Source organism: Mesocricetus auratus, unplaced genomic scaffold (genome assembly GCF_017639785.1).
Source record: "Mesocricetus auratus isolate SY011 unplaced genomic scaffold, BCM_Maur_2.0 Super-Scaffold_100018, whole genome shotgun sequence".
Lineage (NCBI taxonomy): Eukaryota > Metazoa > Chordata > Mammalia > Rodentia > Cricetidae > Mesocricetus > Mesocricetus auratus.
In genome coordinates, this window is record NW_024429199.1 from 37,089,434 (window position 1) to 37,106,360 (window position 16,927).

Sequence of the window (16,927 nt, forward strand, 5' to 3'; positions counted from 1 at the left end):
ATCAGGCTCCTGTGAAGCACTAGGCAGCAACTGATCAAAGGGAGCCCTGGGGACCTGGAACTCAGATTGCACACACCCTAGGATAGTGGTTCTCAACCCCCCTTAATGCTGAGATTCTATAATGTAGTTCCTCATATGGTGTTATTCCCCAACCATGAAATTATTTGTTCCTCCTTTATAACTGTAATTCTGCTCCTGTTATGAATTGTAATGTAAATATCTGATATGAAGGGCATCTGGTGTGTGACCCCTTTGAAAGGACACTTCTACCCCCAAAGGGTTGAGACCCACAGCCCTAGGGCCTCCTTGACCATCACATTCCTCCCTGCTCCAAGGGGCTCTGATACCTCTGGTGTCTTCAGGTCTTGCTGTACTATTCCTGTGGGACTTCCAGAAATGTTGTGGGGTATTCACCAGAGAAAACCTTTCAGTCATGGATTTAAGTCAATAGAAACTCTTTATTAGCTGGTCAGCAACTGCACCGGCAGTTTGGGATCCCAGTGCAAGCCTTAATCAGGCAGAGCTTTTAAGCACAAAAACCCATGCTGTTGGTGAACAAATTTCAATTGACAAGAAGAGTTAACCCGAAGTGCAACTCCAGAAGCTGAAAAGCAAGGTTAGCACATTCAGAGACTTGCCCTTAACCATAGACTTCGATGGACTAGACCTTTGTTTTAGCTTTGCAAGGAGGTGCTGTCTATGTGCTGAGTTTTACAGCCTGAATGTCACTTCCATCATAGAGTTAGTTGGGCTAGGGTCTGAGGCCCTGTTACAGTTATCAGTGGTTTCTATGAAACAATCTCCATTTTTTATGACTAGTTGTTATAAGTTTCCTTTGGTGACGCCTAAGATATTCGATTATTGCCATTTATATACACAGGAGTAATATCTTCACACTCTCACTAAGGAGATCTGGGTATCCCGTTCCCTAGGCTAGGGATGGGTACATGATCATGTTCTTCTCCAGATCTCTAGTTCAAGTTGTTCCATGCAGGGCAAACCCACCAGGGAGAACCAAGGAAACAGAACAAGGAGATAAGACAGGGCCCGAGTGACTGGCACAGTGTGAAAGAACATGGAATCCGTGTCAGCGGCATCAAGGTTCATCTGGTTGAGGCTGAGGAGAAGGGAGAGGGGCTGCACCAGATGAACTCTCACAGCATTCACTGGAGCTTCTTCACCCTGCAGCAGGGAAACACGTTTTGAAGGGGCTGAGGGAAGCCTGGGTCAGTTCTCCTGGGTGCCCTGGACCTGTCGTCACCACCCCACAGCCTCTGTCACTGAGGGTCATTCCAGTCCCTCCTCCATCCCCCTGCGCCCTCCCTCCCTGGATCCTGTACAGTCTCCCCCCTCCTTTCCCATGTCCCAGAGGCAGCCTAGGCTGTGCTGCAGACCTGGGGTTCAGAATGAAGGGGCAGTGACCAGCTCTGCTTCCTGACGCAGGGCCTGATGGGAGGGGCTGCAGGAGCAGGAGGACCTCTATCCAGAAAGGGTTCTGGGACCTGGTTATCCAGTCCTCGAGTGGGGACCCAGACATGCTTTCCCTTTCATTCTAAAACTCTCAAATCTGAGAGTGGCATCACAACTGTGTGACTGTCCCTGCTCCACCTTGTCCACCTGGGCAGTCCAGATGGGAGCATAGACCCCAGCCCCAGCTCAGTCCCTCCAGCCTCCAGTGGGGACACTGCTCCAGGTGTCTGGAAGTGGCTGCTGCTGAATTCATTTCTGTCTTATGTGTGTGAGTGTGAGCCTGCACGTCTATAAGTGGCTGTGCGAATGCCTGGTGTCTCTGGAGAGGAAAGGGCAGGATCCCCTGGACCTTGAACTGTATGGCTGTGAGCTGCCATGTGGTGCTGGGAATAGAACCTGTGTCTGATGCAAGAGCAGCTTGCCACTGGACCATGTCTTTGTTTATGTTCTTTATCTGTGTCTGTGGGACGGAATCTTCTTCCACCTACATATTAAGAGGAACCACCATTTCCTTTTGTGTTCTTGCGGTCTCCCCATCTGTATCATGGGACTCCCTGATTAGCAGCATGCTGTGTTTAGGTACATGTATTCCCTCTCATTCTGTGCTGCTCTATGATGTGATTCCTGATTAGTCAAGGCTGAGCACGCACAAGCTAATGCTAGCAGGTGGCATGAACTCCAGATCTCCCGCCTCCTTTCTCAATAAGATGCTGCCATTTAGGAACAAGAGTAGGACCATAGGAATTGTTTCCTCACTCCTCACCCACCTGTCCCTCTCCCCACTACCAACACTGCCCTCAGTACCTGTCATTGCCAAGGATTCTCCTCAGTTAAGCAGCAGGAGGGAACAGGTGAGGATTATCAGCAGGCCAGAGATGCTGGGCTTGATGGCCAGTGACAAATTCTGCTGGTTCACAACTTTCACACCATTTGGTGAGGCTGAATTGGAAACACAAGTAGAGTCTTTGACCAGACCTCAAGTCTGAGGTAATATCATCTTAGCTTCTGGGTCCTCAGGTGATTCAGCAACACACAGAGTTCCTCCCTTGTTGCTATGCAACTACTGTTTAGCTCGGTCCTGAGTAGGAAGGGAGGGGAGGTCCCTGACCTCAAAAGTCCCATGCAGCCATGTTAGGGGAAGCAGGGTAATGGTGGACACTCTTATTCCCTCTGGAAGGACAGGAGGCATGAGGAAGAATGACCAGTGAGGATTGTGTCAGGGAAGGGGGAAGACCAGGCAAGATGAAAAGGACAGTGATTCTAAAATGAGGAAACAGACAGGAAGTAAATAGATGTTCAGTTTGTGACAGCCATTGAGAACCACAGTGAGTGAAAAATGTAAACACACAACTAATGAGACAGGAGAGAGAGAGAGAGATGAAATGATTGATGAAAAAAATGGCCATCATCCCAAGAACTCATGGTATTTGAATTGAATTATTATATCACACACACACGCACACACACACACACACACACACACACACACACACATACACACACACACACAGTGGAATAATCCTCTTGTACACTGTAAATATTTGACTGGAATTGGTTTAGTAAAAACTGATTGGCCAGGCAGGAAAAATTGGTGGGGCAAAGACAGTAAGGTAATAGGAAGGAGAAGGGTAGAGTGAGGAGTTGCCAGCAGATGCAGAGGAAGCAAGATGACAATATTGTACTGAGAAGAGGTCCCAAGCCGTGTGGCTAAACATAGTAAAGAATTATGGGTTGGCTTACGTGTAAGAGCTAGTTAGTAGTAGATATGAGCTATCGGCAAAACATTTGGGAAGCAGCTGCTGGGTATTTGGGAGTTGCTGTTAGGACAGTAATTTCTGCACGCACACACCCTCATTTGCAGAGAGCTTCCTCTCCTCCCCAGTTACCTATAGGCTCCAGCTTTTCTTCCCTGTGTGACTTGAACTCCTCAAGCCATGACCTGCAGTCTCCTCGTGAAGTCATATAGAAGAAGTCTGTCACATCCCTGCTGGCGAATCCTTTCTCAGCTGCTTCAGCCCCAAATAAACACACAGAGATGGTATATTAATTATTAAACTGTTGGCCGATGGCTAGGTCTTCTTATTGGCTATCTCTCTCTTAATTATTAACCCATAACTTCTAATCTATGTATTTCTACATGGCCTTATCTCACCAGAGAACACCTGGCATGTCCTATCTTCCCAGTCGATACATGGGGTATCTCAGAGTCTTCTCTCTGCCTGCTCCCCAGAATTCCCCTTCCTCGCATAGCCCCACCTATCTTACTACCTGGCTTTTCTGGCTATTGGGCAAACAGTGTTTTATTCATCAACCAACGAGAGTGTTGTATACAGAAGAACATCCCCCATCACATGTCTATCTTTCTCCCACATCTCATTAATTTATCTGGATGCAGAATCACCTTTAGTCAGTTTCCCAGTGCTTGAGTCAAAGTGCAGCATTTTGTGTCCATTGAGGCCAATGTCCCAGGATGCTTTGAAATGTCCATCGCCTTCATGCCAACAACACATCTTGGCCTGTAGACTGAGGGGCTCTGTGCCCATTGGAAAGAGATCAGTCTCTGACATTGATGAACCCTGTCTGTCTACCTACCCCCTTCCCTTTCCAGCCTCTGACCTTGCTCTACCCTCTACATTTTAGCCTTGCCGCTGGACCTCTTAGGCGTGGCTACCAGTCATTCATTTGTTTTTCATCCATAAAACTAATAGATATGCCTAAGCCATCACAAATTCTGCTCTTTCCTATAGGGGGTCATCTAACATGTGGCTTTATTCAGTGTGTAGCAGTGGGGATTGAACCTAGGGCCTCATGCATGCTAGGCAAGCACTCTACCCCTGAGCTACATCCCCAGCCCTATGGGGCCACTTGAAACTTACCTCTGATGTTATTTGTCATGTGAGTCATTTCTGCTTTGAACAGGTCAATTCCATCTTTCAGAGCGTCAGCTTGTGGTTTCCAGGCCATTGTGTCCATCAGTCTGTTCCCCAGAAGGCCAATGGCACGGCAGTTGTAGTTACTGTCACAGTAAATAAAAGCCTCTCCATTCAGTTGGCCTTGGACTGTGTGCTGCCATGGTCCAGACCCTGACTTGTCAACATTGAAGCCGTAGCAAAGAGCAGCATCATCTGTGAAGGAAGCATGCAGTGAGGTCAGGGATGCAGAGCAGGGGCTCAGGGACAGTCCCTGCCTGTGGGACAAGTAAGTCTTTCTGGAATAATGTTGTTAAAAATAATGAAAAATGTAAGTAAATTAATACATAAATAAAATCCCTGACTGAGCTTCCACGGCCCTGAGTAAAGTATGGTCAGTCATTGTCTCTTGCTTGAAATACAGGTCAAGGTGTGGCCAACCCCAGCTCTCCACCAGGACAATTGTCTTATCTGTCATCACAGGGTCTTGCTAGGGCCAGGCCCTGTCAGTTATGGCAGGGAAAGCCCAGGATGTCTTTCCTAGATCTGTGTGTGCTGGAGAATCTCCAGAAGCTGCCATGTAGACTGTGGAGACAGGATGGTGCCTGAGGCTAGTGGGGCAGAGTGGATCAGGGCGAGCATGGGACAGCAGGTGCATGGAGACAGATTTTACTGGTCTGCACTCTCATTTGAACATCCTTGCTGATTAGCTTTAAATGGCAGCCCAAGGTCACCTAAGAAGGGAGTGTCTATTGAGGGACTGTTGTGGTAGGCTATTAGTTTAAGGTGTTGCTTTTGTTTATGCTGCTTTTGTTTAACTCTGTGAAGCTGTGATTCTTTGCCTGTCGAAAAAAAAAACCTGGTGGTCCTAATAAAGAGCTGAATGACCAATAGGAGCAAGGATAGGCGGGGCTGGCAGACCAAGAGTGTAAGTAGAAGGCGAAAGGAGGAAGGAGGAAGGAAGGAACAGCAAGAGAACAAGAAGAGGACATGAGGGGCCAGCCACTTAGCCACCCAGTCACCCAGCCATAACCACAGAGTGAGAAGAAAAGTCAGACATACAGAAGTAAGAACGATAAAAGCCCAGAGGGAAAAGGTAGATGGGTTAACTCAAGAAAAGCTGGCTAGAAATAAGCCAATTAAGGATGGGCATTTATAACTGAGAATAAGCCTCTATGTGTGATTTACTTGGGAACTGGATGGCAGATCCTTCATAAAAGAAAAAGAAAAAATAGGCCAGAACAGGCTGTTTGGACTGTTAGTGATGTAGAAATCCCCAGCCCCTGTGGGCATCACCATTCCCTGAGCAGTGGTCTCTAGAGAAGAAATCTAGCTGTGCAGGAGCTCGTGGTCCAGACAACAGGCAGCATCCTCCATGGCTCCTGCTGTGCCTCTCTGGCTGTGAACTGAGCTCCTTGGTCATGGGCACTGCTGTGTGGAGTGGCAAGTGGGTCTGCCTGTGAGAACCTGCCTGACTTCCCTCAGTGACAGACTGTGGCTTAGAAGCAGAAGCCAAATAAGTCAGTCTCTCCCTTCCCTTGTTTTTGGTAGAGTGTGTTATCACAGCAAGAGAATACACTAGAACAACAGATACTGGATCTCCTAGATGTATCTCAGTGCTGCAGGGATGTCTTCCTGGGAGTGGTCAGAGGACAGCCCACACTACAGGACAAGGAAATCGAGGCTGCTGGAATCTGGCAGTAGAAGAGCGGGGATCACAACTCTCAGAGAAGAGCATGTGTCAGAGTGGACGTGACAGCAAACGTTTCCTGGGCAGTGTGCAGAGTCCATGCTGCTCTGGGGATACTGGGGCTTCCTGCTGAGATGCACAGTGAGGGTGACCAGGGAGAGGTCACCAGCCTTGCTGCAATGCCAGGGATGATGATGGCTCAGGGCTGGGGTGGTGTTAGGAAACTGTAATCCTGAATCCCAGCAAATATGGTTCAGAAAAGTCCCATAGGGTGGAGCGGTCAGGAGGCAGTGACAACAAGGACTGTGGTCCACTGATGAGTATTGTGAACCCACCTTGAAGCCTAAATGCTTAAAGGAGGTCATGGCTAATAGAACACAAGAATCTTAAATATAGAAAGATGTTTAGCCAACCCAGATGTGGCTAGATTTTAATAATTAAACAGAAAACATGATTAGGTAGCTAAAAGCTGTTGTCCTATGAAAATCCCAGGCTATAGAGATATTCCATTTATGATCTAACACATAAAGTTTGCCTGAAGATTCGAGAAAGCTAGCCATACAGTCTAGGCAGTGGTGGCACAACCTTTAATCCCAGCAGCCATACTAATTAGCCATAGAAGCCAGACATGGTGTATGGAGCCTGCCTTTAATCCTAGCGCTTGGGAGGCAGAGGCAGGCAGGATCTCTGAGTTTGAGGCCATCATGGTCTACATAGCAAGTTCCAGGACAGACAAGACTACACATAAGAACTCTGTCTCTAAAGACACACACACACACACACACACACACACACACACACACACACAGTGGGAATATCATGTGCCCGTTGTTGAAACTGAACCACTGGGACTAGAGAGGTGGCCCAGTCACTAAGGGCACTGGTTGCCCTTGCAGAGGACCCAGGTTTGGTTCTCAGCAACCACACATGGTGGCTCACCACTGCCTGTGACTCCATGTCTAGGGAATACAGTGTCCTCTTTTGACCTCTGAGGGTACCTGACACATACGTGGTGCACATACATGTATATGCAGTCAATACATAAAATAAATCTAAAGAAACAATTATAACTGTGACACCTCAAAGACAGACTCAGACCGCCTTCCTAGGAGGACAGATCAGGTCCCAAGACGAGCGACCATTCAGTCCAGCATACGTACAGTAATTCTTTCTGTATTATTTTATTACTGCCCTGTCACTCAGTTATGAGCTCCTAGATGCTACTGTCATTTGAATGAGCCTGTGTATGTTTGAATACTTTGTTGCCATTTGGTGGTAGCTGTTTGGATAGGTTCAGGAAGTATGGCCTGGCTGAAAGAAGCATGTCACTGGGGATTTGGATTTGAAACTCATTCTCATTTCTTCGTCTCTGGACCTTGCTTGAGGTTTAAGGTGTGGGCTCTCAGCTGGGCATGGTGTCACATGGCTCTCATCCCAGCACTTGGGAGGCAGGGGCAGGTTGATCTTTTTGAGTTTGAGGCTGACTTGTTCTACATAATGAGTTCTAGGACAGTTGGAAATACAAAGTGAGAACTTGTCTCAAAAAGCCAAACCAACCCAAACAACATTATTTCTCCGCTTGCCACCTCAACCACCATGCAAGCCTGCTGCCAGGCTTCTCTGCGTGAAATGATGGACTCTTGTCCCTGTGAAACTGTAAGCTTCCCCAAATCCTTCTGCATGTTACAGACTGGTTGTGGGGTTTTCTCTTGGCGATAGAAAAGTAACTAATACATCTACCTGGTCAATAATGAAGGTCTTGCAGGTCAGGCAGTCTCCCTTACACCTGCTCATCTCTGCTCTTCTAGCTTGAAAGTAGCAAGAGACAGTACATCCGAGGAGAGCATTGTTGTGGGATAATCTTTTTGCACACTGTGAAGATGTGTCTTTGCCAAGGCACCTTCTGATTGGTTTAATAAAAAGCTAAGCATCCATTAACTAGGCAGGAGGTATAGGCAGGACAGCTAGACACAGAGGACTCTGGGAAGAAGAAAGGCACGGTCCCTAGGAGATGCCAGCACTCAGAGGAAGCAGCACGGGCAGTACAGAGCAAAGGCAGAAAGCCACAAGGCAGAAAGCCAGTTAATAGAAATGGGTTAATTTAAGATATAGACCTAGTTAGAAACAAGCCTAAGCCATCGACCAAGCTTTGATAATTAAGAAGTTTCACCGTGATTATTTGGGACCATGGCAGGTGGAGCAGACAAATCCAACTATAGAGCATGGCTGGGCATGCCCATAAGGACCTAGGACTTTGGACCCAGTGTTGTCTTAAGCTAATTGATGATAGAATATCCAGTTCAGTCCCAGGGCAACATCATTTCCAGGTAGGGATGCTGAACTTCATGAGACCAGAGCAATTGAAGAGTAAAAGGCAACATGGGTACATTTCTCTCTCTTTGATCTTGATTATAAATGTGATGATTTAAGTTCCTCCTTATTTTCTTTAATAATGGAGCATAATGTAGAATTGGATGCTAAGTCAGCCTTCCCCCTAAAGGTCATGGTGTTTTGTCACAGCAACTGAAATGAAACCAGGCAGAAACTGGTCCCAGAGAAGTGGGGATTTTCTTCCCCTTGATAATCTGGTGTTTTGGGGACCAAGACTTGGGAATTTGGGGCTGGAAACTCTACTGAACACTCTTCTTGGAGTTTAATGGGCCATTCTTGTGGGTCCTTAGAAAATAAGAATTCTGACTAATGTGGATAGCGGAAGGCTAGTTCTAGAGGTTTCTGGGGGAAACAAGGAGAGTTTGAGGCCAGCCTGGTCTACAGAATGAGTTCCAGGACAACTTCCAAAGCTACAGAGAAACCCTGTCTCGGAAAAACAAGAAAACAAAATAACAAAACAAAAATATGGGATGGGTGTTAAGAAATGATTGTTAGTGTGATATTTGGGCTAGGGCTGAGGAATCATCTTTGATTAATAAGAGATCAGCACCCTTGAGGGACAATAGTTGTAGAGAACAAAGAGCCTTGTGTTCACAGACAAGCACTGGAAAAGTTAAACACACAGCTCACCTCTTCAAAGGACCGAGGTGCTGAGCTGCTCTTCCTGGAACACTAGACTGGTGTCATTTTACATCAGTGCTGTCTGATGAGACAGGCTCTGCCTTATCTTCCAGAATTTATGCGTTCACTTATCCAAGACATTCTCCCCTAAATCTTGAGCATTGCTTTTAGACCATAAAACCCACTCGTACGTGTGATGTCACCAGTGCTTTGCAGCAACCTTCTACGATATCTTAGGGCCAGGTCAATACTGACACCCACAGGCATTATGTTTAATTCAGTCAAGCTCCCAAACCCTAAATCTGGGCACTATCTCTGAGTCTGAGTCAACAGTACCCATTCTCATGAAAGAAGTCAGATATACTTTGTAACGAATCTCAGTGCTAACATGTCTTAAACTGTTGTGCAATTGGGACAGAGTTAATTGTTACCTGAATACATTTTTTTTTTCAAAATTGTGCTGTGCTTACATATTGCTAAAGTAAAATGATCTGGGCTAGACTCTAGAAGTCCTGGTCCAGCGCTGGCTAGAATAAAATTGGATTGAGCTATGAGTTTCATTCTTGTCTTGTCCTTTCCGGTGAGCCTGCAGGGGAATCACCACAAAGAGGAAAGTATTTCCCCAGAGTCAGCACATAGAGAACCAGATCAGTGGGGCCAGGTGGCATCTTAACCAAGCAGCTGAATTTGTAGGAGAACGGAGAAGAAAGTTGGGAGCATGCACAAAGCCTGGGTTCGGGAGACTGCTAACTTCCTAGAGGGTTTATACTGTGTGCCCCTCACCCCAGTCACAGCACTCTGTTTATGGATTTCTATCTGCCACCGGGACCTCCTATTTCTTCCGGCCCCGTCTCCCACTCTGCAGTATCTAAAGAGTCCTAGAGCAGGGTGATGAGGTGAACAACAAGCCTGAAGACCCAGAGGAGCCCGAAGAAGTGGTGGGTGACTGGAAAGGGCCGGAAGTGGTTCCAAGGGGAAGACTAGCTCTCCTAGTCACTGCGCCGTCCCCGCGCGCGCGCCCCTCCCAGTTAGATCGCAGGAACTCACCTGAAGCAGGAGGTGCGCATTCATCTTCCTGCAAGACCGAGGCGAGCATAACCAGAGCCAGAAGCCAAAGAAGGACCTTGCTGCCTGTAACCCACTTCATGGATCCTTATTCCTGGCAGCAGCCATGTATTGAGCTAGAGAGAGGGAGGGAGGGGGGAGAGAGAAAGGAGAGAGAGAAGAGAGAGAGGGAGGAGAGAGAGATGAGAAAGAGGAGAGAAGGGGGAGAGAGGGAGGGAGGAAGGGAGGGAGGGGAGAGAGGAGAGAAAGAAGAGAGGAGAAAGAGGAGGAGAGAGGAGAGAGGAAAGGGAGAGGGAGAGAGGGAGAGAGCGCGTGCGTGTACGTGCGCGCGCGCGCGTGAGCGCCTAAGTAATTCATGCAGATATGCAGATGACTGCCGATTTCTAAAACTATTTGGGCTGTGACTTCAAGCATTTTGTCTTTTTTTTTCTGCCCGCTGTCTCCGTTCCTAGTTCCATCTTTTCCTAGAACTTTCTGGGTGTGTGTGATGGGGTGGGGAGCTCCCTCCAGGGTCCCTGGGGCTCTGCCTGCTTCTTTGCAGACTTCGATGGTTCTTTTCTGTCCAACTCTGGCAGCGAACAGAGGTCGCGACGATGAACTGACTGACGCAGGTCTCCGGTGTCCCCCAGGTCCTCCCAGGGCCACAGAGGTCCCTTCCCAGAACTCACCTCCACCTGCCCGGACCGTCACCAGCAGAAGCAGGAGTGAAAGAATGAAGCTAGCGTCTCCCGCTGGGGCCACTTATAGCCTGAGGGAATCAGGTGATGCCTGGGCAGATCCTGCAGGATATCTCCCCCGCCCAATCTGACTCAGTGCCCTCTTCTGTTTTCTTCCTGGTTACAAAGGTTGCCAAGAGCTTTGATTTTCTTCTCACCTCCTCACTCAAACTTGCATATTCACCCTCAGAAGAAAGACAAAAGTCTGGCTTGTTTTATTTCTATTTTTTAAAAACGCCTAGAAGGTCTCTTTCCAATACTGGCCTGTCTGAAATCCACACGAGTAAAGACAGTTACAGCACTGTTGGCACTGCTGCGCACTTCCAGGAAGCTTGGAAATCTAAGACCTTCAGAAAAGTGTGTGAGGGGTCCAGAGATTTCCTTGCATATTATTCCTCAGTTCCCTGGGCTTGGAGCCCAGGAACCTGGCTGCCATCGGTCCCCAGGGACCTGCCTACCTCCCTTCTCTAACACTCACTCCCAAGTGCACGCCACCTCACTGGAAGCTTATAAATTTAATTTAATTTTTGGAATGTGAGTTCCAAGGACCAAGCTCAATTGTCACGCTTGCAAGGCAAACACTTCAATAACTAAACTTCTGCACCCTCTCCCTGTAGTTCCCCCCCCCTTTTTTTTTTAAGATTTCTTCTTCAGTGATTTTTTACAATTTGGTGTCCCTCCAGTTACTCATGCAGCCACTCAGCTAACAGCTAAATAACCTCAAGTTTGAGGCGCGGTCTTGAGTGGGAGTGAAATGTCTACACCTACAGGTGGAATCTGAGAGATCTCAGGTTGTGGTGGGCGGGCCCTGTTCTATAATATTTTTTTCTCATCACCATAGAGGGATTTTCAATCCGACCAAGCGGTCATGGACAGGACAGTGTTCCAGCTCCAGTGGTGGAAACTGGGGCCTGAGATGGTACAGACTAATTACTGTTAGTCACTTGCATAAATTCCTCCAGGAAAGCCTCACTCTTAGACACGTGGGAATTGAGCAGGGCAAGTTTTTAAACTGCCACATGCATTTTAAATGCTTCCATTTTTGAAAGCATTATCTGTGGCCCATACTCACTAAAATCCTCTCTGGGGCTGAGGCCATGACCACCTGGAGGCTGGGGTGAGTCTGACAGTCAGAGGAAAGACAGGGCGTGCAGGAGGCCAAACGTCTCTCATCTGGCTTTGCTTTCCCATTTCTAATGCAGCTCTGTTCTTGTTTCCCCAGGGTCCGGCCTACTTCACAAGCCTCAGGCTTGGATTGCCAAACCCTTTGCCTGGGTGGAAACAGCTTCCTACTGTTACCAGGAGTTCCTTGCCTGGTAGTGAGCTCTGCTGAGCCGAGGCCAGAGTCTTGACTTCACCACAGAAAAGAATTGCAGGATGAGCGAGCCAGCCTGGAGCAGAGTTCGAGTTAATTAAAAGAGAGGCACCTGGGAGGGAAGTCAGAGCTCAGGATATGGGCGCGATGCTCTGAAAATAAAGCCACTTAGTAGGTGCTGCCACTTACACACTTCAACAGGTGCCTAAGGACTTTTTTTTTTTTTTTTTTTGGTAAATGAATTCATGATGTGGTTCTTGGGTTCACTGGATGGAATCCAAGCTGGTTAGTAAAAGCCTAAATCAAAAGATAGGCAGGGTAAGTGCTTTATTTTATTTTTTTCATCTTGCTTGCAAGAGTCCCAGAAATACCAGGAAAGGAATCAGGACATACTGGAAGAGCATATGAGCCCGGGCTTTCAACATGACTAGTTACCATTCTAACGTTTTAATTTGAAAAGATCTCTCAACAAAAGAAACAAAAGAAATTCTGTCAGCAACCTTCACAGCAAGCAGTGGTTGTGATGGGATTCCTGACTCTCAGCTGGTGAGAGGTGCCAAAAACATTCAGGAGACTATTCCCCCCCCCTCTGTCTCTGTGTGCTGCCTGCTCCGGAGCTGCCCCTGCTCAGGGCTGAACCCACAGTCTTACATATAGCAATGTCTTCCCCGCAGACAGATCCCCAGGCAGTCCTGAGCCCTGATTGCCTCACGCTTGAGGGTGGGGGCCATGCGTTTCCTGCCATTCCCTATCACAGCCTCCAGATGGCCCTCCTGGATAGAGATCAGGCAGAACCCTCTGTGCTTGGAGTCTAAGGGGTTCAGTGTGCAGCTGTTTCCCGTTCTTGGCCCTAAGTAGAGGCAGGCCCTGGGCTCACAGTACAGGCCTTCCTTCCTTTCTTCCCCAGAGGCCAAGGACTGGGACTTGTGGTTGGCAGGTACGGATCCTCCCTTTGTAGAGACTGTGTGAAGAGAGAGTGTGTGTGTGTGTGTGGGGGTGTGCTTTGAGGGGCTGAGGAGGGTGGGAGTCTAGCCTACTTTTCTCAACTAATGGGGAAATGACTCAGTAGGTGGGCACACAGTAGTTCTCAGGTGTTCTTCCAAGTCCTCAATTCAGGTTAAGATTTCCCAGAATGCAGAGGTCACTAAGCCATGTATTCTTTAAGTTTCTCCCACTTCCTGTGTGGTGGCTGACACAGGACACACTTGTCATCCTTTGGAGGATGGCAGCAGTGACCACAGAAGTGAACTGAATGGTTCCACATCTCAGCTGTCGTGAGTATTGCATCAATAAACATGGATGTGCAAACATCTCTGTGGCAGGACTTTGATAATTTGGATGCCTGCCCATGAGGTACCTGGTTGTATTTTTCGTTTCTTGAGAAACCTCCATATTGCTTTCCATAGCGGCTGCGTGTGTGTGTGTGTGTGTGTGTGTGTGTGTGTGTGTCTGTGTGTGTGTCTGTGTTTGTGTGTGTGTTGTAGTTCTGTATACACTCAGACTTCAGCCCCTTGTCTGTATTGTGTTTGGCAAGATCCCCCTGTTCTGTGGTTTTCTCTACATTCTGCTGGCTTCCTTTGCTGTGCAGAAGCATATTAATTTCAAGCAACCTCATTGTGTCATTCCTACATAGGGAATATACCTTAGGAAATACTTATTTCCTGTGGCACATGAAAACTTTCATAAACACCTTGTATCTGCCTGTATCTTGTTCTAAGTCCCCCCAGCAGTTTCAAAGTATCAGGTGTTATCGTAAGGTCTTTGGTCCATTTCTAATTGATTTCCATGCAGTGTGAGAGATTCTGTCCTTTGTCTTAATGTGTAGAGTCTCTTTATCAGCCCCTATGTGGCATATAACATGGGCAAGCATACCTTCTGTTTAGGTAGAAGCCCTGATGGTGCCCTATACCCAAGGAGTCTGGGGTGACTAGTGGAAGCCCCACATCTCTGTCTCCCCAGACCACATCCCCTTCCTCCCTCAGAAAGCCCTCCAAGGAGCAGCCCCCCCCTCAGAGAGCCCTGCAAGTGTCAGCCCCTCCCTGGCTGCTGGAGACCATGCTTACAGGCTACTTAAGAGGGAGCAAGGTACCTGCTACATGCTCTCAAGTTCTCTCCCCTGCCTTCCCGAGAGAGAGCTCACATTAGCCCTGGATTTATAAATTTGGCTTGATTGCCTTATTACATCGGTGGTGGAGGATTCCCAATAACTGGGGGATCCAAAACTTGTCACCTCCTTAAGAATAAGTTCTAAAAACTGTTAATATATAAAAGAATATTACTTTATTTATTTTTAAGTGACAGATGTAACCCTTTATACTGTTATTAAAGTTTTCCCCCCCAGTCTTGTGTGTATGGGGGGAGGCAGCCCTATGTGAAATGTGACAATTTCCCACTGTAACTGTTTTTGAAGCATACAGTAATAAATAAAATACTGTGTGGTACTTATTTCTGCAATAAAACAGCTCGTCCTGTTGATATACCATGTAGTAGTTACATTTCTAGCAACTAAGGGTGGTGGGGTTGATTTTGCCTCCCCCGTCAAGGGTACAGTCCGCCAGGCTGGGTGTCACGGGGCAAGTACGGACAAACTTTCTCATCCGTACCGCCAGCTCATGAATAACGGCACCTATTGCTAATTATGAAAGCTGGGTCTATAGCTCAGGCTTGTCCCTAACTAGTTCTTGTAACTTAAATATTTTTAATCTACATTCTTGGACGTGGCTCGGTTACCTTTAACTCTGTGCAGCCCATCCTGCTTCCCCCGAGTCTGGCTGCCGTCTCCACCTTTCTTCCTGTCTGTCCCCAGGCCATTAGCTCTTTATTAAATCAATCACAACGACACAGCCAAGAACCAGGGTGGCTGCGGACATCACACCCATCGCTGGGAACTGGAGACAGAGAAATGCCAGTGCTTGGCTTTGATTTTGCTTTTTATCAGTCTGGGATCCCAGCCCAGGAGAGGTGCTTCAGGCATTTAGGGTGAATCACCTCACTTGATCTACTCCTGCACAGACATGCCTAGAGAGGCATCTTCTAGATGACTCTTCGATTGGGAAGATGACCCATCACAAACTAAGAACCTTCTTAATTTTTTACCTCTTTACTTTCATCTTAAGAGTGTCTTGAAGACCATGTTTTGTTAAATTAGTGTTTTAAAGGCTCAACCTAAGAATTTAAGTTATTATAAATCGATGGATGTCATAATTCATATTTATTGTGATCACTAAAATGTTTGTCCCTGTCACATCATCATCTCCTTATTGTGCACTTGGGGGTTTATTTCTCTATCTCTGGGCTCTGTTTCTATGCTGAATTTGTTTTGCTTGAAATGTTACCCATTCTATTTTGTTCTCATGATGGTTGTGACTGACCTATGACCCAGACAAACGTTGGTTCACATTATTATTTTTGCTTTACATTCGATTTTAAAAAGTACATTGTAACATGTAGTCTTTCTGCCAGCTGTCTGGGTCCCAAGCTGTCTCAGCCCCCAAATAACACACGAAACGCCATATTAATTAGGAAGCTGTTGGCTGTTTGTTTGGTTTCTTATTGGCTATCTCTGATTTAATTATTAATCCATAATTGCTAACTTGAATATTTCCACGTGGTCTTCTTTTACCGGTGAAAAGGGTCTGGACCTCTTCTCCCGTGTCCTATATCCTGACTGACTGTATCTCTGTTTCCCAGAATCCTCCTCAACTCCTAGTCCCACCTATCTTGTTTCCTTATTGGCCAATGGCGCTTTATTTAATCAACCAATAAGACAACATATACACAGTACTTCCCCCATAGTACATAGCTCATTTTCATATCCTTTTTGTGTGCTGTCTCCAGACCCACTTTCCTGTTGAATTATATAATTTGGTTAACTGTCATCTTATTTTCTGTTATTTTAGTGTGATCCTCCTCTCTCCCATTTTGGTGCACAATTGAAACTCTGAATAAATTAATTGGTTATTCATGTTGCTTGACTCCTGTCACATCTTTTTTTTTTTTGCTTTGTTTTGTTTTGTATTAGTGTACTTCCTACAGAACAATGTTTTCAAATTGTATCTTTATTGGAAAAATATATTTTAAGCACTCAATGTTATATATCTGTGCATATGTATCATAAAATATGTATTTTTAAATTTGCATTTGTCCTTTTGAGACAAAAAACAAACACCTGCCTCAGTCTTACAAGTACTGGGATTACAGGAGTGGGTCACTATCTTAGCTTGGTTTCCTGTTGCTGTGAAGAGTGACCACAGTAACTATAAAGGAAAACATTTAACTGGGTGGCTTACAGTTTCGAAGGATTTAGTCCATTATCATCACATTGCAACATGATGGTGTGCAGGCAGACATAATGCTGGAGAAGTATCTGAGAATCCTACATCTTGATCCACAGGCAACAGGAAGTGGTCTGAACGCTGGATGTGACTTGAGCGTATATGAGACCTCAAAGTCCACCCCCATGGGCACACACTTCCTCCAACAAAACTCTATCTACTTCAACAAAGCCGCGCCTCCTAATAGTGCCACTCCCTTTGGGAGAGCATTTTCTCTCAAACCACCATGGTCACCACATCCAACTTCAAAATATCTTAAATTTATTTTAGCAGGTAAATTCTGAAGCTCGTTTCTCAAATGTCTGTCCTTTGGTTATTTTATCAAACTTAGGTACTTTTGTGTGTCAACTTGACACAAGCTGCAGTCATCAGAGGAAGAAGCCTCAGCTGAGGAAATGCCTCCATGAGATCCAGCT

At 46.6% G+C, this 16,927-nt stretch overlaps 1 protein-coding gene and 1 long non-coding RNA gene across 4 annotated transcripts; one reads left to right on the forward strand and one right to left on the reverse strand.

Moving 5' to 3' along the window:
- Window positions 1-438: 438 nt before the first annotated feature.
- On the reverse strand, window positions 439-10,916 carry LOC106023027 (UL16-binding protein 1). Of its 3 annotated transcripts, XM_040758286.1 has the most exons (7): window positions 10,815-10,916; window positions 10,129-10,262; window positions 4,347-4,595; window positions 3,872-4,003; window positions 3,357-3,479; window positions 2,275-2,409; window positions 439-1,182 (listed from the first exon to the last, which is right to left on the reverse strand). In XM_040758286.1, exons 2-6 carry the CDS (start codon window positions 10,226-10,228, stop codon window positions 2,297-2,299), a joined length of 717 nt encoding a protein of 238 aa, XP_040614220.1. In that variant the 5' UTR covers window positions 10,229-10,262; window positions 10,815-10,916; the 3' UTR covers window positions 439-1,182; window positions 2,275-2,296. The 3 variants fall into 3 exon arrangements, with proteins under 3 accessions (XP_040614220.1, XP_040614219.1, XP_040614221.1); XM_040758285.1 differs by lacking the exon at window positions 10,815-10,916 and having other exon boundaries at window positions 10,129-10,388; XM_040758287.1 differs by lacking the exon at window positions 10,815-10,916 and having other exon boundaries at window positions 3,357-3,476; window positions 10,129-10,386.
- Window positions 10,776-16,145, forward strand: LOC110340097. The gene is made up of 2 exons (XR_002381871.2): window positions 10,776-10,907; window positions 12,085-16,145. It is a non-coding gene; the product is annotated as an uncharacterized LOC110340097 (long non-coding RNA).
- The last annotated feature ends 782 nt before the right edge of the window (window positions 16,146-16,927 follow it).

Excerpts from the sequence above, each read along its gene's own strand:
- LOC106023027 (XM_040758286.1), bottom strand. The coding sequence starts at position 10,228 with ATGAAGTGGGTTACAGGCAGCAAGGTCCTTCTTTGGCTTCTGGCTCTG. Across the intron at positions 4,596-10,128 it reads ATGCGCACCTCCTGCTTCAG|ATGATGCTGCTCTTTGCTAC; the intron begins GTGAGTTCCTGC and ends CTTCCTTCACAG. Across the intron at positions 4,004-4,346 it reads CATGACAAATAACATCAGAG|AGCCCCTCAGTCTACAGGCC; the intron begins GTAAGTTTCAAG and ends CAATGGGCACAG.